The sequence below is a fragment of the Zootoca vivipara genome, chromosome 9 (genome assembly GCF_963506605.1).
Source record: "Zootoca vivipara chromosome 9, rZooViv1.1, whole genome shotgun sequence".
NCBI classification, from domain to species: Eukaryota; Metazoa; Chordata; class Lepidosauria; order Squamata; family Lacertidae; genus Zootoca; species Zootoca vivipara.
This window is the reverse complement of record NC_083284.1, coordinates 42,888,123-42,914,482: the sequence shown is the minus strand read 5'-3', so window position 1 is coordinate 42,914,482 and position 26,360 is coordinate 42,888,123. Positions and strand designations below refer to the sequence as shown.

Sequence of the window (26,360 nt, the reverse complement as noted above, 5' to 3'; positions counted from 1 at the left end):
TTGCAAGGAAAAGAAACTGAAACACAGAGACTGTGGAAGCACTTAACAGGTCAAGAGCTGGAGTCAAATCAGGTCCTTCAGAACAGGTCCCAGGAAAGGAGATGACCTGTTCTGACAAAGGTTGGTTGAGCTCTTCTGTAGTCTCTCATTGGCTCCACACCTTTTCTGCCCGTAACCTGGCAGCCTGTTTTCTTTGTTGCTGGGCTGTACAATGCAGTCATGCACAGATTCAGTGGCTTGCGAAGCCAGTGGAAGCAAAGACACTGGCTCCTCAGCGTCTGAAGTCACTGGGATTCCTGGTTGATGGATCTCAGGTTAGGCAGGAGCCTGATGGTTGGACTTGGTCTCTGTGAAGTCAGGGTCCAGATCCAGTGCTTCTGGGGACGGTGCTGCCTGATATCTGGAGCTCCTTTCCATCTAAATCCCTTATGAGCATATGGTAATGCAGCTAACGAACCTGGATAACACTTCTTTTTTGTGATAGGAAAGAAACCCTTAGTAAATTTTCCTGCAAGCATGTTACTTTCAGTTCAGTGAGACTTACTTGTGAGCACATGTGATTAATCAGTGTGTAAATCAAATAAAACTTTTAAACAAAACTGGTTTATAGATCGCCATTTTGATCCAGATCTATTCTTCTCTCACCCCCCCCCCACGGCTTCCCCCCCTTCCCCTACTAAGAGAGAGGGAGAAAGCGAGCACAGTTTTATTTTATTTTATTTATGAATATTCACCATGTTGACTTTTGAGTTGATCTGAGTGTGGAAACAGAATGAATGAGGTAGGACAGTGACAGGGAGCAATTGATGTTTTTAATAATGTCATAGGCAAGAGGCATTTGCTCTTTTACTGACATACATAATTTATAGAATTCAGTCTATAATTTTTCATTCAAACTTTGCTTCATTTTCAAAGAAGTTGTTGTTGTTGTTGTTGTTTAGTCGTTTAGTAGTGTCCGACTCTTCATGACCCCATGGACCATAGCACGCCAGGCACTCCTGTCTTGCACTGCCTCCCGCAGTTTGGTCAAACTCATGTTCGTAGCTTCGAGAACACTGTCCAACCATCTTGTCCTCTGTCGTCCCCTTCTCCTAGTGCCCTCCATCTTTCCCAACATCAGGGTCTTTTCCAAGGATTCTTCTCTTCTCATGAGGTGGCCAAAGTATTGGAGCCTCAGCTTCACGATCTGAAGTACAATGTGCAAATAAAACAACACAAGTCCAATAGCAACTTTTCATACAACATTGATAAGTTGTTGTTGTGATATTATCTTAGCGTTTCCTATGGCAATTTGATGAATAGTGGCTCCCCGAATAGAATAGCGACAAAATTTAGAAGCAGAGAAAATTATATATATATATATATATATATATATATTAGATAGATATAGATATATAGAAAAAAGAGCAATACCTGTAAAATTTCATTTTAAGTAAATCCATGAGCACCATTCAGATGAATGGTTAGGGAGAACATTTGAGTGGGAGAAGATGTGACTTGGAAGTAGGACCACATCAAATGGGCTTTCCCCCTGTAACCCACACATTCAGTGCAAAGGTTTGAAGGATGAATTTGGACCATCATGTACACAGGCTTCCACACAATCTGGAACCCTAAGCAGTAGAAATCAGTCCTTGTCACCCTACCAAGAAATTTCAACCCAAAGAGGCTTGCCTGGTGCCATCATTACATGTCTTTAGATTCCTCTTTACCCAGGCCTTCAGCCACTAAACAATCTGTGGCCTTTTAATGTATTGGGGGGCAGTTATTATGATTGTTTCTGTGATTATTTTACTGTCTATTTTTATTATACTATGCAAATGATTTACTAATGTTATACACCACCCTGGGATCTTCAGATAAAGTGGGTTATATAATTTGAAACAACAACAACAACAACAACAGCCAGTCTCCTTGCAACAACCCCAATTTCCCCAAGTTTGTGAAAGGAAACATAGGTGAGGAATGTGAATAGCAACACTGGGATTCAGGATTAAGACCTAGACACTAGCACCAGCATGCTAATACCAGTGTTACTTAACACTGGGAAGCACTGGAAGCTGCATTTCCCTGTTGCCAGTTGGCTGCTGCTGTGTATATGTCCAGCAGTTTCCAGAACTGAGTCTGGGACTTAATATCCTTCATCGAGAAAGGGTGGGATAGCAGCATGAAGCATGGCTGCAGGGCTTTATTGTGATGTATCTGTCATGTATGATCTAGTTGAGATTCCTACATTGCAGGTAGTTGGACTAGATCAGGCACCACCAAACTTGGCCCTCTGGCTTCTTTTGGGACTACACCTCCCATCATCCCTAGGTAACAGGACCAGTGGTCAGGGATGATGGGAATTGTAGTCCCAAAACAGCTGGAGGGCCAAGTTTGGCCATGCCTGGACTAGATGATCCTCAGGGTCCCTTCCAACTCTACAATTCTATGCTTCTATTAGGACTGGTGGGATAATAAGCTGGCAGCTTTTCTTCTGGGTACAACAATAAAGTCCCTTTAGGAAGCCTATGACCATGAAATAAATTGGTTTACCAGGATAAGGATAAAAACCTGTCATCTACCACTTCAGAAATGGAAATGAGGGCATACTAAAGCACTCAATTCCCACACTGAGAATCAAGGTTCTACTTCACATTCTGAAGGTTGTACTCATTATTTGTAAGTTGCTTTTCCAGCTGCACTAGGAAAAGCATGATTGTCCTAAGATAGGTTGTCAACAGTTCAATATGCACCTCAGCAGCTGCATTATGGGGAAATTCAGAGCAAGGCGCTGCATGGTGCCTTTGCACTCCCATTATATGCATCTACAAGCGCAAGAAGCAGATAAGAGGTACACCCCACACTCTGAGATTTAACTCCCAACTACCAGAAAACAGAAATTGTCTCTGATAAATAGGAACAGCTGGAGCGTATGATAAGAATCAAGATTAAAGTTTGTTATTTCTAATTTCCTCCTTCAAAAACTATTCAATGCTTTTCATTTTGCGTATGATTATTACTGAGGTGCAAAATGCATCAAAGTCATTTCTTTCTTGCCAGCATAATTATAATGAGGGTGCCATGCTGAGCCATTTCCTTTAAACAGTTGGGTTGCATCGGAAAACAGATAATCCCATTTCATAATAGTCAAAATTAATAATTTATGTTTTATCATTTATATTTTCTCCCATGTCAATAACTGTGCTCCAAGATGGTACTGGAGTGTTAGGGTGTTGTTGTTGTTGTTAAAAAATATATATCTAAAAGTATTGAAAAGTGCATTCTTTGTATGACTGATTTTTCTTTCTCAGGTAATATCAGTTACATCCATAAGAAATTAATGATCAGCTTACCTACTCTCCCCAGATTTTGGAGGAAGATGAAAACTATTAACAACAGTATTATTTAATAAGATCACTATTTTCCCAGTCATCCCCCCACCCTAAAAAAAAAAATCCCTGTGAAAATGGGGACCATTTCCTGCTGCTTTCTTGGGAAATGTCTCCACCTACATGATTTTCATCTCAACTTTATTTAACACTGTGTTAAACTCTACATACCAACTTTGGGAAGCAATTCCTGTGCAGCCCTCCCCCCCCCCACCTCCAGAATGTGTTCCTCTTTTGTGAAGACATTAGCATTTCTGTGAAATTTTCAAGGGAGAGTGTTTGATAAAGCTGCAGCATGTCTGAGGAGTGAGTATGCGGTTATTTCCTTTTCATAGTTCTAGCATGGCATTCCACAGCCTCTCTAGATTCCTGTGGTTCCTGGAACAGCCCTGGGAAGTCATTGCATTGCAACATTCTCACCTGAACTTTCCAGAAAGAGGAGGAAGACACAGAGGCTGCATGTGGAGTGCCTGAGAGCAGCACATTCATTTGTTTTTTGAAGTAATATCCTTTCTTGCACCTCTGTCAGGTGTTCCACAAGTAGCGTTTGTGAGAAGCCCACGAGGGAGGGCCTTTCCCACAGCACACAAAGCTGGGTTGTTGGCACTGAGATCACACTAGAATTATGAAAAGGAAAGAGCCCAAGCACCCAGGCCTTGTCTGTCTTCACCGAAATTCTCCCCTTCCATAGCTGCCAAGTTATCCCCTTTTTTAAGGGATTTTCCCTTATGCTGAATAGGCTTCCTCGTGAGAAAAGGGAAAACTTGGCAGCTATGTCCCCTTCCCACATTTTTAAAGAAGTATTTTGTACTGCCCTTCCCCCCAAGAATGGCAAACAAACCTTCAGCTGAGATTATTAGCACAGCATTATATAATCTACTCTTGAATCCTTTATTTGTTCTTGGTTCCACTGGAGGATCAGGAAATGATAATGCATTTTCTTACAGCAGCTAGGAGGTATACTAGTTTAATGGGGTAGAGAGAGATTCTAGCGACATTAGTGTGGCTGTTATGAATTTGCCACATCATGTTTATCATAAAGTTAGCACATTTTATTTGAGTAGGGGAAGGTAAGCAAGATAATATTAAATTTATTGGAAAACGGTACATTTTCATCATACCAGAAGTTGAAGGGGCACCATCAGAACCATGTGGTATTTGGAATGATTTAAGACTCTTTTGTAAGGTATTATCTTCCTTGTGTGGTTTTCTGTGAACTTGTGTTTTTCTTATGAGATATATGGGGGGGAAAGATGTCCTCAACTGTTTTTTTTCCCCGTCTCTGCGTTCTTCCATCCACACATTTAGCCCTACATGATGCATGTATGCTAGAGCTGTATATGTGCATTTGGAGTTCCTTAGATTGTGAACAATATCGCTGGAAGCTTTCCTATGAAATAGGTGGCTACATGGACTTTGATACCTACAGTTACCTCTAGATTATCACTTTTATTTTTTTCTGTTTGAAAAGAGTTAGCACAAAATCATACAATGCAAGCATTAAAATTTAATTAGTAGGGATCTACTGCAATCACAGTGAAAGTAAATAACCTGAAGAGATGGGTGTAAGCAATCCATTTTAATTAGAGAGCTTTATTGCTAATGCAGAGGTACATTTGAATATGACAACTCTTATTTTACAATTACATCACACAGTAGTTTTGTCTTACACTGTAAATCCCAGGTGAGGTAATAGTATAGTCATAAATGACTAGATGTAATCCTCTGGTTGCCACTCAGCCATGAAATGTGGTTTTCCCCTCACTAATTATGTATTGATTCTGACTGTACGAGTTTAATTTTCTCATGCAACTTGGAAAGGAAGATTAAATATATTTTCAATGCAGAAATATTTATCTACTAACCCTGGGTATGTAGGCAAATTGCAAATGGCCCTGCATGTTCACCCTTCCACAACACAGGAAAGGAGGAAACTGCCTTATACAGAGTGAGACCTTTAGTCCATCTAGCTTAGCATTGTGTACACTGATGGACAGGGGCTCTCTAGGATTTCAGACAAGAAATCTTTCTCCCAGCCCTACCTCAGGATACTGGGGATTGAACCTGCATGCAAAGCAGCTGTTTTACCACTGAGCTATGGCCCTTCCGAAATTGTATGACAGAGGTCAATATCTGCTAGGAAACATTTACATGCACACATTCATAATTTTATTGGTATGCCACCTTTCCACAGTTCAAACCATGTTCAATGTGGCTTACAACATGAAGAAAGGCAAAACTACAAGAAAACAAAAGCAGTAATAAACAATAAACAAAACATTAAAATACACAACCAAACTGAACAATTTCCACATAAATCACAAGATCTAAAATAAATATACAAAAAACCCAACGGCAACTACCCCTCCTCCTCAGCAAAAAACCCCCGGAACAAAACCCCAGCCCAAGAGTCTGTTCAGCAGCCATAGGTTTTTGTAGCTGGAGTCAGTCAGGGCCCAGGTAGAAAGGCCTACAAGGCAGGGAACAGGTCTTCCAGGACTCGTGGCCAAGATGGTCAATGTCATGATTTCCTTCTGCTTTGCCAATGATACACAGCGAAACAATTGTTATCACTTATTACTTTTTAAAATATGTTTGCACTTGCATTCCATTTGATTTATCATGCTTTTTGTCTATTTCAGTTCCGCCAGTCATAAGAGTGTTCCCCGAAAGCCAAGCAAGGGAGCCTGGTGTTACAGCCAGCCTTCGGTGCCATGCAGAGGGTATCCCCAATCCAGTGCTTGGCTGGTTGAAGAACGGGATTGATATAACTCCAAAGTTATCTAAACAGTTAACTCTTCAAGGTAAAAGCATAGACATGTCTTTTTATCTGCACTACAAAGACTTTGGAGAGCAACGTGAACTTTTAAACTGGTGTAATTTATTCATCATGCCTTCAGGCAGAGCCTTGAGCAACAGGTATGATGTGTTAACTCCACCTCAGAAGTGAAACTGGCAGTTCTGAAGTCTACAAGTAACATGTTCTATACAGTGTATGTTTTCCTTTACTTCTCTGTCCATAAGTATTTCCAACTCACCTTAGTATGTTGTGCGAGTGTATCAAGTAATCGTTTTAGGAAATTGTCACAGGTGCTGTAGCGGCTACTCTAGAGTAACGACTCCTCACAGCGTTGCATTTTCATGCTTTTATTAAGTGCACACTATTTACAGTGCAGAGTCAGTACTATGTACATGTTGTCAGTCTAGGTCAGAACCTCCGAATGGAGATTCGCGCGTCTTTTTCCAGCAAAGTAGTCTGGGAATACTGAATCTCCGCCCCCGGCACTTCTTGCGCAATTCCGGGACCGGCGGGAGCGGTCTTCTTGCTGCGCTTTCCTTGCTTCCCCCTTCCTTTCCTAAGTGGAGCAGTGGCTCTGCTACTCTGCCTGAGCCATGCCCTCTACTTCCTGATTCCCCGCTGGAGACATCCCCCTCCCCGCTCCCACTGGCGCTGGGAGAAGAGCTTGTGCTTAAGATGGGAGGAGGCTGTCTGTAGCTTCTGTCGCTCACAGAAATAAGATATCTTTATTGTCATTGTCCCCCTGCGGGAACAACGAAATTACTCAGTTGCTACATACCACAGTGAAGTATTTTCCATTTTGAAGCGGTAAGTTTATTTAAAAAAAAAAAACCAAGCACATGCTGTTTAACCAACTAACATATCTTCTCCTTTAATATGTGAATATCAGTTTCTGAATTAGCATTTTTATAGACCAAATCCATTGCCTCTCTCTACCTGAGAGTTCACATGTGCATTGATTGAGCTATGATGAAATGTGCACACATTGGCAATGAAATAGAAAAAGGCATTGCTCCTCGCTGATAGCAAGCAGAAGAATGTGCATCATTTGTGGCCACATTTTATATTCCCCCCCCCAAGGTAGGGGAGTTCAAGGAGGAGGGCCAAAGGTATTTAAATGGGCTGGGCTAAAACAAATGCTACCTGTTTCATCTTGCGAGCAAAGTGACACAACAAAAATCATAACTCATGTACTCCTTTTTTTCTTGTGCACCCAGCAAATGGCAGCGAGGTACACATTAGCAATGTACGCTATGAAGACACAGGAGCATACACCTGTATTGCAAAGAATGAAGCAGGAGTGGATGAAGACATCTCTTCACTTTTTGTGGAGGATTCTGCTCGAAAGACACGTGTGTACTTTTTATGTTATCTCATACCTAAAGAAGAAAAGCCATTGATAATTGATAGGAAGTAGTTAGAAACCGTAGGAGATGCACATATTAGAAAAAAGTTTTACTGTCTCATAATATGTTTTGAGACATCCCTTGGAATGTTCTGATTGAGGCTAGATCATCAAATGTGGCAGATTCATATAACTGGAAAGAGGTCAAATCACTGTAGCCTGCTAGTTTTCCCAGAACATCCTGTGCAAGGATTGCCTTGGCATCCATGTAATTGCCACAGAAATAACAGTCGCTCAAAAGCAATACTGACAAAAGCAACAACAGATCCCCATTTAAGAGGTAACAGAGGCTGTCTTTATTTTCACTTAATCTTCTTGCCTCTCATTCCTCAGGGGAACTGATTTGTTTATGAAATCTATGAGTTTTCAGATATAATTCTAAACAGCTCTTCCAGGAACTTAGGGTGTCAGTAACTGGCCAAACAGCCTGACTGAACCTGCAATAAATATCTTGTCTTCGGTTTGGTTACAATAGTGTGGTGTGTTTGTGTGTGTGTTTGTGTGTGTGTTTGTGTGTGTGTGTGAGAGAGAGAGAGAGAGAGAAAAGGTGATATTATTAATTTAAGACTTTACTGCCTCCTTCCTGCTGCAGTCTCCAGAACTCTCTGAAAAGCTGCTTTCCAGAATGGTATTTGGTGTGACATGGGTGGAACAATAAGAAATCAGGGGCCACCTTTGTACAAATTGTTGTTGTGGTTTAGTCGTTTAGTCGTGTCTGACTCTTCATGACCCCATGGACCATAGCACGCCTACAAATAGGTGTGCTTTTTAAGGAACCATTGGATCTCAGTCATTAGCATCTAAGGTCTGAGGTCTGTTCATTCATATTTTTGACTTTATTATCTGGGAACGCATTGGAAATATTATGGAGGGGACATGTGTGGCTTCATGGAGACAGCATAAATATCAACAACAATCATTTCCTTAATTTGTGCCATATTTGCTTAAAGTGTGTGGTTTACGGAAGACGTTGAAGTACTAGACATCAACTTTAAGTGTTGACCAAGCAAAATTCCATTTCCCAGTGCTTTCTGTGCCTGGCTTATTGCCATGGAAGTGTCAGGCATCAGAAGTGGGGAGAGAGACGTCCTTTGTGCATCTACATTTTTTTTTACAATGGTAGAAAGTGTAACTAGATAGGAATGGGGGTTGGATGCAGGGGTGGGTAGGTGGAAAGAGAAATGTAGTATTCACTTTGGCGAAAGTGAAATGTAGTATTGTTTTGAAGTGAGCATTAATACTCCAAGGTTTGTATAAAACTTATAGAGCAATAGTATACACATTTGCACAACAGAAACTCCCACTGTGTTCAATGGGGCTTATTGCCAGGTAGCACTAAGGTGTAGATTGGCTTCCCATTGCAATTAATTTTTGATTGATGGTTCTTGTAGATCCTTGAGATTACCTTTCTAATTCTAATGATTGGAGATGGAAATGGTATTTCTAAATGTGAACTTCGTTGCTGAGAAAATTACCACATATTCAAATGTTTTTCCAACCTTCTGCTGCTTCTCCTCTCCCCAGCTAGGATGACACTGACATTGTCATAGATATATAGAAGGAAGCCCAATTATAGTTACAGTAGTCATCTATGTCAGTACATCACTTCTAAGAATATTTCATAGCATTGGATACTATTCAATAATTTGATTATCTGGCTGAAGAATAAAACACTACTCAATATATTTGGTGGCCTCTTACAAGTAAATGTCGCAAGTGCCATCTGTCTACAAATGGCAGCTTCTCTGCCATGTTGTCTAGGTGATGAAGTGAAATCGAATGAAATTAATAGTCTCTAGTGAGGCTGTTTACCACCTGGTAGCAGTAATTCTTACACAGTCAAAATAGACCATCACAGTGCCTAATAAAAACTTGTCATTACAAAACGGATATGTCTTCACTCTCATCCCCGCATCATAATATTCCTAGAAGCTGTCCAATAGGCTTGAGCCACACAATCTTGTGCCCAGTCCTACTGAAATCACTAGAGTTACATATGCTCAGGTAGATGCAATACTCCTCAATACGACTACTATTTTAAAGAAAAGAGTAGTTGATTTACACAATGTGAATTTTGCAGGTAACCTATTAATACAAAAAAACCTCATCACACATTTTAAAGCCACTCCTGCCATGGGCAAACTGTGTTCAGAATCTCTGGCTGTTTTTTAATTTGCTGTTTAATTTGCTGAATCTCTGGCTGTTTATTTTGCTTTTACCAATAAGCAGCCCCATATGGCAAATGAAGTTATGTTGGGAAGGTGTGGGAAGCCAACCCTCTCCCCCCCCCCCCATCCCTTTACTAAATGTTATCTGCTAAACCTCCATAAATGGTGGTGCTGCCCGAATGGAGAGGATTGGTGCACAGAAATAAGAGTTCAGTGCCCTTCTCTTGCTTATGAATCATCTGCTTAAAATCACACACACCACAACCAATTCACACTTACACTATGCCACCCGCATTCTAAGGCAGGATGTTAGCAACAAAAGAAGCTGCCTTATAGAAAGTCAGGCAGTTGGTTTGCCTAACTCATGGGAAGGCAAATTAAGGCCCGGGGGCCGGATATGGCCCAATTGCCTTCTAAATCTGGCCCGCGGACGGTCCGGGAATCAGCGTGTTTTTGCATGAGTAGAATGTGTGCTTTGATTTAAAATCCATCTCTGGGTTATTTGTAGGGCATAGGAATTCGTTCAACCCTATGTATATGTATATGTATATGTATATGTATATGTATATGTATATATATAGGCTGGTCCCCACACAAGGTCTGAGGGACACTGGACCGGCTCCCTGCTGAAAATGTTTGCTGACCCCATACCCAATATTGTCTGCTCTGAGTCTGGCAGAAGTTGTCCAGGCAGTATGTTCTCCTTCAGCTGCTGTCTGTTCTATTTAAGAGGGGGAGGTGGTGCCAGAGATTGAACCTGGATCATTCTGCATGCAAAGCATGTTCTCTACCACTAAGCTTTGGTCTCCTCACATTATGTTTGGCTCCTTTTCAGTGGTAATCTCAGTGGTTCCTTCCAACTATTCCACCAATAGCTCCATGCTAGCCCCTGCCCTTTCTTCTTTGTATGCTATTCCCCAATCTCAGTATTCATTATCACTACCTCCCCTGCTCCCTACTCTTTGTGCATATTTTTTTTTTTAAAAAAAGGACCATTCCTCATGTTTCAGCTGCCAGTCGTCTCTGGGAAGCTAGACAGAAACCTGAGGTCCTGTCCCTTCCATACCTTCTAGGGCAGCCGTCCCTGCCTTTCATCTTTTTATTATCAATGGTCACAATGTTGAAGGAATGAGAGCAAGTGACAGAGCACATGTCCCTTTGCTTCAAACTTCTCATAATATGTTCCCCATGGAGCTCATTCATTGTGAGTTATTTAGTGGATGATAATCCTGATCTACCTCACAAGGTTGTTTTGGTTGAAAGAAACAAAGATATTGGAACAGTTTGTTTTCCTAAAAGCACCATATAAAAGGGAAATAATGAATAATTGGTTGCAAAGCATGAAAAATATTATTCTTTCTGGAATTAAACCTATGAACCTGACTAGTAAAAGTTAATAATATGATAGGTAAGGATATGACTTAGTTCTTATTTTCTTTTTATAAAATAAACTTTAAATCTGAATTTATAAGACATTCAAGAAGTACTACAAACCATAAAATGTGAGGCAGGTGAAATGTTTTTTTGCCAAAGCTGAACAAACGCAGCACAAAACACCAAGCATGTTTTTTACTTCCGTCTCTCAGTCCCTTCCTTCCCATCTATCAAGCTAATTTGGAACATCACCAGCCAGCGCATGAGAACATAAATCACCTGTAAGGACCTCCCTATGGTAGGTCGCTTTTAGTAGAAAGCTCAATCCTGATAATTCTAGCATTTTCCTTGTCACTGTGCTTTAGTTTGCAAGTGAACAGAACAGACATTTGCTGTGAACTTCAGATTTGATTGATATTTGGGGTTTGCCTTGTAGAAGTCAGAGCTGAAGTGATTGCTATGGCAAAAGGATTAAACCAAGAATTGTAAATCTGAAAAGTAATATTGTTTTCAGCAATAATTTACTACAGCATGCCCAATAATTGTGCCAAGCCTCTTAGTTGCATATTTACTTGGTTCTCTCGGAACCAGGTAGCAGACATTCTGATTTTATTGTAAATATGAGACAATCATGCCTAAGTTAAGCACTTTGAACTTACTCCTATTGATTTCAATGAGAAAACTGAAGTACTTGTTTTGTTCTCTCCCAGCGAAATCAATGGAACTTCAAGGTGCTTAACTTTTAAAAGATAATCTTTATGGTGAGCAAATATACTAAACATTATTATTACTATTATTTTTAAAAAATATGGAATCTGGTTCCCTCAGTCCCATCTAACAATTTTCATCATGGCACCCTCATGCCAGAGTTCTCCGTCAGTGCCCTTATTTGAATTTTTCAGTGACCTATATTGTGTTATTTGCAACTTAATCTGTCAGTTCCTCTTGCACAATGAGTATACCCAGTGCTATTTTTGTAGAAAAAGAGTCACCAGAACTCACCACAAACACCTCCCTCCTTCTCTTACAATGGCAATGGCGCCCTCTTGAGAGGTGCTGGAACTGAGTTCTGGTGAGTTCCACCTGAAAAGAAGTCCTGAGTATATCTAATTTCATAGAATTGTAGAGTTGGAAGGTACCCCAAGGGTCATCTTGTCCAATCCCCTGCAATGCAGGAATAATTTAATACTCACATGCAAAAATGTTGTTGAAAATAGAATGATGATAGTGACAAAGGAGGAAAAAATGAAAGTCCAAAAGTTTTCGGCAGGATAGGTAAAGGTAAAGGGACCCCTGACCATTAGGTCCAGTCGTGACCGACTCTGGAGTTGCGCGCTCATCTCGCATTATTGGCCGAGGGAGCCGGCGTATAGCTTCCAGGTCATGTGGCCAGCATGACAAAGCCGCTTCTGGCAAACCAGAGCAGCACATGGAAACGCCGTTTACCTTCCTGCTGTAGCGGTTCCTATTTATCTACTTGCATTTTGACGTGCTTTCGAACTGCTAGGTTGGCAGGAGCTGGGACCAAGTAACGGGAGCTCACCCCGTCACAGGGATTCGAACCACCGACCTTCTGATCGGCAAGCCCTAGGCTCAGTGGTTTAACCACAGCGCCACCTGGGTCCCTACTTTCGGCAGGACAGTAGTGTATTATACAGAAGTGGCTTGGTGACCTTCCTGCTGCCTTGCCCCTCCCCTCCCTCCTCCCAGTAAGCAACAGTGACCCACCTACCATGAAGCTAGTATATTGACATTAGAAGAGAAGTGATGAGGAGCCCTGGCTCTCTCCTATTGTCACTCTCTGCATGTTCTTCTTCCTAACGGCTGCACCATCAGGATCAAGATTAACCTGTGCTGCCATCATACAGTTCTTTTTCCATTGTTCTCCAATATATATACCTGCTCCATTATTCTTAGGTTCTACTTTTGGCAAAGTAGCCCTCCGATGCGTAAATCCATCACAGAACACTTGAACACCTGCTTTTCTGGCTTTGATGGGTAAAAAAGAAAGTGCCCTAGTTTAGTTAAATGTCTTCCAACCTGCTATCGAGAGAAAGTTCCATGTGGTCCCGACATCAAACCTGCCGCAAAGCCTGTTCTGTGTTGTAGAGTTATACAACTTTTATGAATTAATACAGATGAAAGGTTTCGGTCATAGGCCTCAGAAGCTTTCTTCTTCGTCTAAAGGAATGTGCAGTGAGGCACAGTGTATATATAAAAAAAGTTTCACAATATAAAGTTCATTCTTGACATACCTTCTCACCACAGCCCTGGAGACAGCTTTTTGGACCTCATGCATCATCTGCTTGCCACTAAAGAGGAGCTTGGGAGGGCTGGATTTTGTTGAGTGAGATAAAGGTTCTTCTATCTCACTGGGCTGTACAGAAGTAAAAGATATGAAGCATCCATTTCTCTTCCACTGGATTTCTTTGACAGTAACAACAAAATCAGAAACTCCAATTTACTGGTGAGAAGTGTTTAATATCAAGCAAATCTTCAAAGCATTTACATTATACTTACACTTAGAATTTGAGATTAGATTTTAGAGATGTAATAACCTACAGTGTGGTTTGTTAAGAGATTAATATGCCATCTTTTATAGCAGGCAAGAAAATGGAGTGATGGATAAGACCTTCAGTGGACTATGTGATGCCTGTTGCTCTTAGCAAGAATAAAAGTAAATAAATAGTCTGAGCTTTGGCTTTGGTTGCAGTTGGAGGATATAATTTTATTTTAAAGTTTCCTGCAGATAACACACTCTTGTCACATTTCTGCTCCCGAGAGAAGCCAGTACTACTAAGATGATAACAATTCATCATCAAAATGGAAATTCAAGATTAAAGTCAATGAAAAACACTGTGAAAGCATTTTATCCTGCAGTTGTTACAATCTTGTCTTCAAGAAGCAATGAGTTAAGCTTCTTTGACAGCTTGGCGCAATTTTAACAAAAGATGGTAATCTGGTAAACCCTTTTGACACTCCTATTAGTATTGGAACAATTTAATATATCTCTCAGTCCTAAGAGATTTTAAAGTCCTTTGTATATACGTAACATGCCTGTTTGCTTACCTGTCAACACTTATTTTATATGTATTGTGTTCCAGCCTAATCACAGAAATATAATAATTAACTCCGCAAGAGACTTCATGCAAACTTCAAACTTCAGAAGTCATAAACTTAGAGTTGAAATGTGATTTGGAAATAAAGTTACATCTCAGTCCACAAAACCATGCCGTGTCCCTGTGAGCCCATAAACTGAAAGATAGCAAGGCCTGTTCAATCAGACCAAAGGCCTATCTTGTTCAGCATCCTGTTCAGACAGTGGCTTATGAAAAGCCCACAGACCGGGCAAGAGTGCAACAATGTTCTCCCCACTTGGGACTCACAGCAACCGCATTCACAGCCATACTGCCTCTGAGAGTAGAGGTAGAACATAGCCATCACAGCTGGTAGCCATTCATAGCCTCAACCTCCGTGGATTTGTCTGTTCCTCTTTTAAAGCCATCCTCTTTGGCAACCATCGCTACATCTTGTGAGATCATGTCTATTGGTACATTAGCTTCATATATGTGATTAGGAGACCTTAGCATTCAGAGGGTGAGTTACACAATAATAAGACAGGTATTTCTATTATCTTCCTAAAGGACAAGCAGAGGAATCCTAACCCCTGATCTATGCTACTGGTAGGGTTTCAGGTTTCATGAAGGTATCCCTCTGCTGGGCACATTGCAATGGATCAACTGGAACCAAAGCCCTTCCAATTCTGAGGAGGTACCTGAACTGTGTCCTTAGGCTGTGCCAGTTTGCATAGCGAAACACCCCACTCCACCTTGTGCATTGACCAGCAGGAGCTGGCAGAACTGCAGATGTGGTTGGAAAATCCAGCCCAAGCTAGGATTTCTCCTTAGACTCATTTGGTTGGGAACCTATAGCTCATAATAGAACCCTGTTCCTTCAGTCTGTGGCATGCACACACAGGCACTCAGATTGCCACCTATAGGGAATAGGAGACTTGTGTGCCCCCTTCCATAGACCTATCCAGCTCTTCTCAAGGTCTGAGACTGCAAACCTAACCCTGGGGGTAAGCCCTGTGGAATTCAGTAGGATTTACTGCCAAGGATCGCCACCTGAATAACTAAAGACAGCTCTGTTATGTCCTAGAAAAGATTTCTCTGTGCATGGGCAATGTACCTGTGGCAGACTAAATTGAGCCACTACTATTTTAGTGTCTCCTCTCTGTTGTTATCCTTTCTTTCACAACATTCACAATGATTACTGAGTGTATACTGTGGTGGTGTGTTTGTATAAATTATGTTAGCCACAGAAGGATAATATACTCCAGACCCAGACCATGCAACCATCATCTGAAGCCCTTCTTCATGTGCCTCTCCCACAAGAGGTCCAAAGGGTGGCAACACAATCTTATATTTCTTTGTTGTGAACTACCCAGAGATCTACAGATGAAGGGTGGTATGCTAAGTAAGTAAGTAAGTAAGTAAGTAAGTAAACAAAGAAGTAAGTAAATACCAGTAACTCCCAGGGTGTACTATAGAGATGGTGATGATGATGTTAAAAATAAGACTGACTTAAGACATAACAACCATAGAGGAATCATGTGTGACTTACTATTCTTCCATCACTATAAGATCTCCCACCCCCTGTAGGTCTGTTGAGAAGGCATTTTAAACCCTCATGCTCTCACACATCTTCCAAAGGGGTTCTGTCTCTTCCCAGAATGTGTTAGTTTCCTCATCTTAAGTCATGTGGACATCTGAGGTCACCGTTATTGCTTTGATCGATGAACTCTCAAGGATAGCCTATGAATATATTTCAAACTTGGATCCCTGTTACTTAAAGGCCTCAGGATGACATTTTAAATAGTCTCTTTATTCATGTTTGAAACAGGAGAGGAATCATAGGCATATCCTAACCTTGAGGTCCGTTTATTTGGGTGACACTTGCTCGTAATAGAACTGTGGGAATTGGGCTATCATATATATTGTACATTATCATTGCTGTTACACTGTAACAACATAATAAACTGCTTGAACTTCTGTGGCACCAATTCCCGGGTCACAGATGTAATATAAGATGGTATTCAACTCAAAGTAAACCTATTGAAATTAATGGACTTAACTTAGTCATGTTCATTAATTTCAGTGGAGCTGCTGTGTGTAAGATTTAGCGCACGGGTGTCAAACACAAGGCCCGGGGGCCAAATCCGGCCCGCCAGACCTCGTCATGTGGCCCGCCGAGCGCCCCAACCAGCGGGACCCAGCAGCGGGACCTTGCTGCTGAAGTGCCGCGCCGACAAAGCACCGACAAATAGCTGGGGCGGGGGGTTAGAAAGGCGGCCAGAGCAGCGCTGCGTGGAGCGCCCCGAGCCACAGCAGGAGAAGGAGGAGGCAGCTTGCCGCGTCAGCGCCCGGCAGCGCCGCACGGAGAGTCCCGAGCCTCTGCGACGCAGCAGTGCTCTGTAGCACTTTGAATCCTCCTCCTCCTGCCACGGCTCGGCGCCTGGAAACGGCGGCTGCTGCTGCTGCTGCTGCTGAAGCACAGACAAAGCACCCAGCAGCGCCGTGTGGAGGAGGAGGAGGATTCAAAGTGCTACAGAGCACTGCTGCGTCCCAGAGGCTCGGGACTCTCCGCACGGCGCTGCCGGGCACCGACCCGGCAAGCCTCCGCCTCCTCTTGCCTCACCTCCTCCTCCTCCTACCGCGGCTCAGCCTCATGAACGTGAGCTCAGCAGCGGCTCAGCCTCACGAATGTGCAACTCTGAGGCTTTACGCACTTCTCCTAAAACAGACATCCGCTGCCTCACGCTGCACGGGAAATGCTTTTTGCCCCTGGGTCCCTTCGCACTCTTTTCTGGCGCTGAATGAAGGCAGCGACCCCCCCTTCCCTTTCTTTCTTCCTCTCTCTCGTTCTTATTCTTTCTTTCCCACTCCTTCCTTCCTTCTTTATCTCTGTCTTCTCTCCCTCTTTCTTTTTATTTCCTTCTTTATTCCTTCTTTCCTACTCTTCTTTCTCTCACCTCTTTCCTTCCTCTCTCCCTCCTGCTCCCTCTTTTCTTCCTTCCTTCCTTCCTTCCTTCCTTCCTTCCTTCCTTCCTTCCTTCCTTCCCATCTTTCTTCCTCTCCCTCATTCTTATTCTTTCTTTCCCTCTACTTCCTTCCTTCTTTCTCCCTTTCCGTCTTCTCTCCCTCTTTCTTTTTCTTTCCTTCTTTATTCTCTTCCTTATTTCCTACTCTTCTTTCTCTCCCCTCTTTCTTTCCTTCCTTCCTCTCTCCCTCCCACTCCCTATTTCCTTCCTTCCTTCCTTCCTTCCTTCCTTCCTTCCTCCCTCCCTCCCTCCCTCCCTCCCTCCTTCCCTCCCTCTCCCTCTCCCTCTCCTCAGAAACATAGGATGCTGCTTTATACTTCTGGCCCTTAAACCCTGGAACCAGGAGAGCAGCTTCAGTGAGTCAACCTCAGCCAGTCCCTTTGGTGAAGGGTGGTGGCTCACTGGCAGAACATCTGTCCTGCATGCAGAAGGACCCCAGCATCTCCAGGTACCAGTAGCTCTGCAAAGGTCCTGCATGAAACCCTAGCGAGCCTCCACCACCCAGTGCAGTTACCAAAAATCATTTTTCAATAAATTGTACAATAATTGTACATTTGAATATCTACTTGCCATTATTCTGACTATGTTTCTGCTTTCAGAGCTAGTTATTACTTACATTATTACAAAAAACAGTAATAATTGAATGCAGTGACAATAATTTATGATAATAAAGAGTGGACACATCCCTTTGAGGATGTCCAAACTGCTGATGCGGCCCCCGATGAATTTGAGTTTGACACCCCTGATTTAGCGGAATAGCATCTTAGGTTTTCAGCTATATTTCAAATAGATATTATTGATATTTTTATTATGATGATAATTTTCAAAAGCTTACTTTGAACAATAAAGGTTAGATTTGAATTTCCTCTGGAATATTTTTTAAATAATGCTGCTCCGTTTCAGGCGATCTGGATTTCATGTTGTTTACCTGTTAATGAAGTGAGAGGAAAGTTTGCCACCCAAATATTTTGCAGTATTTTACAGATGAGTTGCATACTTGATGCCCAATTAATATTTCATCCTGCATTTTTTATTCTCTAACATCCATTACAGTTCCCCATGTTACCCAGTTAAGCAGCTGTGACTCTGTCACATTCTATGAAGCAACTTCTATAAATCCTTTCATCTGTTCACCCACAGCAAGCTGAAAATTATCTGCTTCCTGCATTTTGTGTCTAGAGGCTATGTTTAAAAAATAATATGCTTTTTCGCTACCATTAAATAGATCAATTTCTAACACCAGGGCCTCTTTTGCATGTCAAAGTCCTATCACCTAAGAAGAGGTTATGTGCTCTGAATGCTACTGACTTCCGAGGTTCATGGCCATCTTCTCCTGCCAGGCCTATAGAACAGCATAAGGCTAAAAGCTTTTTTTGACTCTGATTTATAGTCTAAAATTCTTTCACAGGGTCTTTCACAGGTCTCTGGTGCATCTCATACACAACAGTGCCTCTTTACCTCATTGATCTGGGAATAAGTTGTGCTGGCATTTTATGATATGCCTAGGTATGCAGAGATGAACAAAGACTTTCCGGGGACTCAATCTCAAACAGATTTTTTAAAAAATAAAAACAACTGTTGGGGTCATCTTTGTTTCCAAAGCCCATAAAACATCTGTAGATTACCAAGGGTTTATTTATAAAACAAGATTCAGCAGTTATCTCTGGGGTTATTATTCTAAGGTTATTGTCTTAAGAGAAAAACCCTGCCTACAGAATTTACAGAGAAAAGAAATTTCAACTGTGGGGAAATTATGCGGTCTGTAGAACTCTGTGGTTTCTATAGATAAAACACATCGTTTTAATTATGTTGTAGTTGGAGACAGATCTGCTGCTCTGTGAATCGAATGGAAGGGCTCTTTTCATTCTGAACAGTGAGTTGGATCAAGCAGAGGTGCCCAAAATGGACACTCCTGCAGATGAAAGAAGGGATGTTAGTTTTGCCAATTTACCTTTCCCTTTGTAGCCCCCCATTGGCACTTCCCATGCTGGTACCCCAAGTACCCAGAAAATATTTTTGAAGGCATTGGGCCAGGCATCCCCAAACTTCGGCCCTCCAGATGTTTTGGACTACAATTCCCATCATCCCTGACCACTGGTCCTGTTAGCTAGGGATCATGGGAATTCTAGGCCAAAACATATGGAGGGCCGCAGTTTGGGGATGCTTGCATTAGGCTCTCCATGGAACATATCATTAAAAGATATAAAGAATTAATGATTTAATGCGACAAAGATTGACAGTTATGGAGTTGTGGAAAGAGGCACAAAGTTAAAATGGACATATGCAGGACCTGTGGCAAGAGGCTATTCAGGCCAATGGAATAAACCAATGTTAGTGTGAAGACCCTACAATTTTAAAAGACCGAGGGGATGGCAGCTAAGCAATGGGTGGGCAATCTAAAATTAGCAGCAGAGCTTCTTTGGATTCAGGAAGCAAACAACAGAAAGCAATGGAGAGAACTTGAGGATGTGTACAGCCGAATATGGATGTGAGATGCTACAAAAGAAGACAAATGTGGAGTTCCACACTGCACAATTCTGGATCCTATCCATGGCTTCTTTTTTCTGGAATTTAAGGTGGTATTCAACTAATGTTTATTGAGAATAAACCCATTGAAATGAATGAATTTAAGTTAGTCCTGTCCATTAATTGTGATAGGTCTCCACTGAGTAAACATTAGTTGAACACAACCCTTACTAAATAATAAATACAATTCTACCACTTTCTTATAACTCCACCAAGGTGGTATATAGGAAGCAGAAAATGCAATCATGAACTCTGGCTGATCCAATATTGGTCGTGGATTCATTTTTACCTGACTGGGATCTTAGACTGGATTAGTCACATTTACTGATTGCATATTATTTTTCTGTAGGGCAGCCCCTAAAGAATCTGAAACTTCAGTATATCCAGGGACTGCTTTTTGGGGGGAGGGGGGGAGGAAAGGGATCTGTTTTGTCAGGAGACCTACAAGCTTAAATGGGATTCCACCCCTACCTGATCTCCAATATCCTGTCATGGGGACTTCAGTTGCAGAAATCTTCACAGCACTTTCCTTGATACCTCAACAGTCATATTGTGTATCTAGGCTGCCCTCAGATTTCCCTCTCCCACCTGGGATTTGGATTTTTTGCCTGTTATCTCTCCTTTCCAGCTTCTTTCTCAATCTCATACTGTGTACCAAATCACTCAATCCTATTACGTTACAAGTATGACTTTACCAATGATTGAGGCCTTGAACCAAGGCTCAGAGGACCCAATCCTAATTAAACCTGTGTCTTCTCAGCCATGAATCTTAATGATAGCAGAGATAAAAAGAGATTCAGAACAAAGTTGCCACAGTTGTTGTTGTTTTGTATTGTAGTTATTGTGCTTTTAACTTGGCATGATATACCAAAATCCAGGTACAGATCCCCCCCTTTATCCCCTAAGCCAGGGAAAATAGCCTATTGGTTCTTATAAATAATAATAATAATAATAATAATAATAATAATAATACATTTTTATTTATACCCCGCCCTTCCCAGTTCAGAAACCCGGCTCAGGGCGGCTAACAACAAATTTAAAACACTTAATTATGATACAACAGAAAAACAGCATAAAATACACTATAAAAGCACGAATAACAATAAACAATAAATAACAGAATGTAGCAGAATTTTGTTGTACTAAAAACTGTGATACATTTTCTGCATAACTGTCCTTGAACTGCAAATATACTCAACCAAATATTGATTCAGTCAATAAAACTTGCCAGTTAATGCACAAAAATGTTGCAAAATTATCAAATGTGTCTGTTAATAGGTAGGAAAGTAGTATTACATTTCTTTAGATGAGACTTTTTACTTGTATAGTCATTGGTTCATTGCTCTCAAAGTAATTTAGCTACAGTTTTGGTAATGAACTTACTTGTTTCGAATGATAAAAGTGAAATATTCAGATGATCTTACAGAATACAGAGTGTTTATTGGATTAATCAACTCCTTCCAGCAATCTCAATGGAAGTTACAAACTAATAATATATGGCTTGCTGTTTCAATTTATTCACATTTTTTTTCTGAGGGGGTCAGGATGAGAGAGCAATAAAGGTCTGAAAGAAGCATAGTTTTATTCGCTGCATGTTTTTAATGTATTTTTATCGTGTTGGAATCTATTGGTGGGTCTCTGGACCACAATAAAGAATTCAATTGAATTGGAAGAAATTTCCTCACAGATAGAACTCATCAGATTAGTGTTACCCCATTGAAGCTCCATCCAAAAGAAGTAAAAGTATCCCTTGAAACATGCAAGAGAAAATGTCCTTAAGTTTTGCAAATATTTGGCCTGAAAGTTAACAGAAGTAGGGGAAATGCCAAATAGTGTCAGGTCTCGCTGGCTACTGAAAGCAAATGTTTAAAGTCCATATTTTTTATGCACTGAATAATACAAGATCTATCTTTGCCAGGACCAAATGTGTAGTGGTGAGGGGAAAGAGGATGGAGAGACCCAGAGCACAAATATAAATATAACTTCTTAATGCCAAGAATTTGCCTTCCATCATTATTTTTAATACTAAACATGAATGAGTGGTTATTAGTTTGGTCATGCTATTACTGATACATAATATAAGGGTTTTGCCTTAAGCCTACCGGCCCAATGTAACAGGATTACCGGTAGCTCAGGAAAATGTTTGGATTTTCAGTAGAGCAAATAAGATTCCTGCATAGCAGAGACAAAAATAACTGGAGGAGGGAAACTAATTAACTTTCTGCCTGCCTTTTTCTTAAAATTCTAAGAAAAAATATTGATGTTCAAAAGTTCTTTTATACTATTGAATTCTCTGATGTATCAGTTTCCTGTGAGTGATCTGTTTCTGAAATGTCTTAGGAACTTTTAACTTGTACTTTGATTGGGTTGTGTCTGCTTTTGTCAATTTATTTTATGATCATGTCTGAATCTGCCTAGCTATGCTTCTAAAACAGAAAAAAATGATGTCATAGGTTGGATAATAAGCATTTGGGGTTCTGTTTCATTTTTCAATTGTAAATGTTTAAACCCAAACTCAATGAACTGGAGCTCAAATCTCAATAATAACTATCTCTTGTAAATATACTAGAAAGTCTCTCTCTCTCTCTCTCTCTCTCTCTCTCTGCTAAAGAAAATCATTGCCTTCAGTTTTGCCTTTTGAAGGCTCTAAGAAGCATCCCATAAGCTTCAAAGGAGTCAAGATCACGCAGAGCAGTTCTAAAGTGTCATTTGAATGCACCACTCATAGAATATTTTTAAATGTTTCACCTCTTTGAGATGCGATGAAGTGTTCTCCTTTAGAATTATTCATTCTAAACACAATAGCACAATAAGACTAGCTGAAGTATCCCTATTGTCTATATTGCCACTTAAAAATCTTTTTTTAAAAAAAAGCTTTGTGGTTCACATTAGCTTATTCATTTTCATTGAAACATGCTAGATTCCGGTCATAAATATCAAGTAAGTATATATCTAGGAGTCAAACAATCAGAATTTTGGGTAGATAGTTGATGTGTGCAAATCAATCTTGTATCATGTTCCTAATTTTAGAAACTGATGTGCCATTGCGTGTTATTTTCATACTCATCTGTGTCTTCTGTTCTTTTCCTCTTACATGCTGCAGTTGCAAACATACTGTGGAGAGAGGAAGGTACTAATATATATATATATTTCCCATCCTGTAGTAATTTTCTTGTCTGGTGTACATATTAAATTTGTAGTTAGACAATAGCTATAGCAATTATGTTTTAATTATGCATTCATTCTTCACAAATAGATCTTTGCTTCTAATTCTGTTATACGGTGTGTCATTGTCATGGATAGGGAAAAAAAAAACCTAATTATTATTTGGGGTGGAGATGAATCCTTGGTTGCAGTATCTGTAAATCTTTATCTTTTTCTTCTCTATTTGTACCTAAGAATAACCCATGTTTCTAAAAGGCTTACGGGCATATATGAGTTACTGTTGAAACTCCCTGTGGGGACTGTGCCCTTAACTTGTCCTGTTGCTGTCATAAATCATTTGGCCAATCAGCTTATCTTCAGTCAGAATGTTGACCCAGGAATGTGAATCATTCTTATTTTGCCAAGACTGCTATATAGCGAAACTCCCAGAGTAACAGAGAAGTGCTGTTATCTGATTACTTGGTGAGACAAAACTAAAAATCTTTAAAACTTGGGAAGTGTGTGTGGAGTGGGAGAGGGAAGGTTGGAGTTTACCAAAACCTACCGCTTCTGATATAGAATATAAGAATACAGCCAGAAGTTTTAATTGCATTTATTAATTTTTTTACCCTGCCGTTCCTCCCAAAGGAGTTCAAAAGACTCTATGACTCAAGTGATAGGCAAATATCCTTTAGCTGTTATTTTCTTCTCTTTTTTACTTTTCATTTCTTTCTTTCTTTTTGGTGATAAGCAAATGTCCTTTAGTGAGTTCAGAAGCAACATATCATTTATTTACTAGTTTCAGAGAGTTGTCCTTAATAACTCATTCCATATGTCTAGTTTAGTCCCTCAGGTCTCACCACACATAGGGCACATTCAAAATATAAGAGAAAACAATGGGCAAAATAGTCAATATATTAAAGAGGAAAGCAAAAAATAGATCCTGAATTATAATTTAAATTTCCAATAATCTAAATCTTGAACGTACAATGTACAAATATTCAAATTCCTCAGTTATTACCTCCAACAAAAATAACTGTTTACATTTTAATTATCTGGTTTTGGAAAAGAAATATTTACATTGCTCACATCTGAAACTGAGATGGTTATTGGCATACTGTTTTCTATAGGGGTTTAAGACGTATCATGGAAAAATCTTGGAACAGGCCCATTGAAATTAATGAACATAAGTTAGTTATGTCCATTAATTTTGATAGGTCTACTCCAAATCTTACTAATATTGTATGCAACCTATGTGATTTTCAGAATCAACAGACACAGTTAAGTGTAAATGAGTACAATGGTACCTTTGGTTGTGGACGGGATCTGTTCTGGAGGTCTGGCCGGATCCCAAGGTTTTTGCAACCGGAGAAACCGCTTCTGCGCATTCGCGTGTGGCAAAAACCCAGAAATATACTTCCGGCTTTGCCGCTTACTTATCCTGAAGTTTACATAACCAGAGGGATATGTAAGCGGAGGTACAACAGTATAGCAAAATAGTAGGTAGGTTTTTAGAAAACATGTCAAAAATCAGAATTAGAGTGAGAAATTCAGCAGTTAGAATGCATATGCTAGCTGGAACCTGTGCAACAGAAATAGAATGCTTTATAGCAGGCAATGTCTGCATGCTCTTTACTGTTCTTCAGAGAGATTTGCAATTTCCAAATGTCATGTTTTATTCACTGTCTTTGCTAGCAAAGCACACATACATATAGGGCTGCCAACTGTATGCTGGCACCTGTTCCTATGCCTTGAACAGACATTAGGTGACAGTGCTCCAAGCTGAGAAAAAATTCACTTGCTGATTTCTACAAATCAAGCTGCTATTAAAGACACAGGAGCTACTTGTTTTGGGGTTGTCTCACAACTATAGACATATTCTTGTCAAAAGTAGATGTCTACTTTCAGTGCAATATTGGGGTATATAAAAACCAATGACATAGAATGACCATTGAAATGCAGTGGTTCCTTTGAATAGCCATGATAACATGTTGAGTTTCAGAGAAGCCATTGGAATGTGTCAATGTGTACACATGTGAAAAGACTTGTCACTTGCTGGATACATTTTTGTTTTTAAACTGGCCTTTTAATTTATTCCCCCTACCCTTGCTGATTTTTCTTCTTTTCTTTTATAACTTGCTTTGCTTTATCTGCCATGTTTATTTTTGATAGCTGGCTTTACAATTGCCCTTGTAGGCAACCTTGAACAGTTTGGTTTTTAAACTAGAAAGATTCTAAACACTCAGAGAGAATTCTAGCTATTCCAGATGACCATTTCTTTGTTCCTCCAAAAATACATAGCTGTCTGCTGGGTCTGTGTCAGCTGAGTTTCTGAATGGACATGCAAACAAATTGACAAGGGTCGGGTTCTGCTGAATGCCCTTGCCACCCTTTATTCCACCTTCATCTGCATAAAAAAAATCAATTGAATTTCTGAATGGCCCTATAAATGCGGTGAGATAGTTGCATCCTGCTAAATTTCCTTTAGATTTGGGTTTTGTAGTCTGCCAGGTCAATGAACAGATTCTGCATTCAGGTCACTGTGAGAAATTGAGCACTTACCTGTATGAAACAAGGAGCCGTCCCCAACCAAGACCTTAGGAAGCTTACAGTCCAACCCACCACTTCTCCCTGTCACCATTTTGATACCAGATAGTCTGTATCAAGAAAACCTACAAGAGATCCTCTCAGAAACACCACTAGTATTTCTGACACCATGTCAAAGGAGATTCCATCTCTAGTACTATGTAAGAAATATGAAAAACTGAAGCACCAAGACAAAATAACTTGTGCAAAGAGGAGGTTGGCCATATAGGAACTCTTTTCTTGGCTTCCAGTTCTGTAGCCAATTTGTGAGAATGATGCTATTTGTTCTGTAGTGCAATACCAGATATAATGGAGGGTTCCATGAATATTTGTGCAACAGAATGATCCTACTAAAGTGTTTCAAAGTATAGAGTTGTATGCAAACACTTTGACTGACACAAGCCAGCTAGGATGTTCACTTTTCATTGAGCCACTTGCACCATATCCCAATCTGTTCCAGCAGATTCCTCAGCACCTTGACTTTTTAAGGGGCCAAGCTCTGGTGCCCCAAATTGAAGGGACAAAAGTACTTTTTGTTACAGCAAAGCTGGATGGGGTGCAACCATAAAATATATTTTCATATGATAAAACACTTTTAACAAAATCACTTAGAAACCCAAACCCTCCATAATTTCTGTGTTGCCATGAACCTCTAGTTTACCTCTTCCAGCCTTCACAAATGGCACAATGAGAAAATGTAAATAATGTATTATTTCTTGTTGATCCTAAATGAATTAATAATTCCTTACATTCTCTTTTGTCGCAGGTATTTTCAAAGTATGCCATATATTTCCAGACTAATATTCATGAAGCCATTTTGCTTCTCAGGGGGGTTAAAATGTGAAATCTTGTATCACATTAAAGTTTCATTTTAAGTCTA

The 26,360-nt window shown here is 40.4% G+C and overlaps 1 protein-coding gene across 4 annotated transcripts in view; it reads left to right on the top strand.

Annotated features, from left to right (window-relative positions):
- FSTL5 (follistatin like 5) overlaps window positions 1–26,360 on the top strand; it is a 300,362-nt gene that overhangs the window by 230,339 nt on the left and 43,663 nt on the right. For 2 of the 4 annotated variants that reach the window (XM_060278679.1, XM_035112814.2), the window contains 3 exons: window positions 6,017–6,178; window positions 7,392–7,526; window positions 22,854–22,880. In XM_060278679.1, the coding sequence (XP_060134662.1) occupies window positions 6,017–6,178; window positions 7,392–7,526; window positions 22,854–22,880 (324 nt within the window). The remainder of the gene's footprint in view (window positions 1–6,016; window positions 6,179–7,391; window positions 7,527–22,853; window positions 22,881–26,360) is intronic. The other 2 variants (XM_060278681.1, XM_060278680.1) reach the window with 1 other exon arrangement.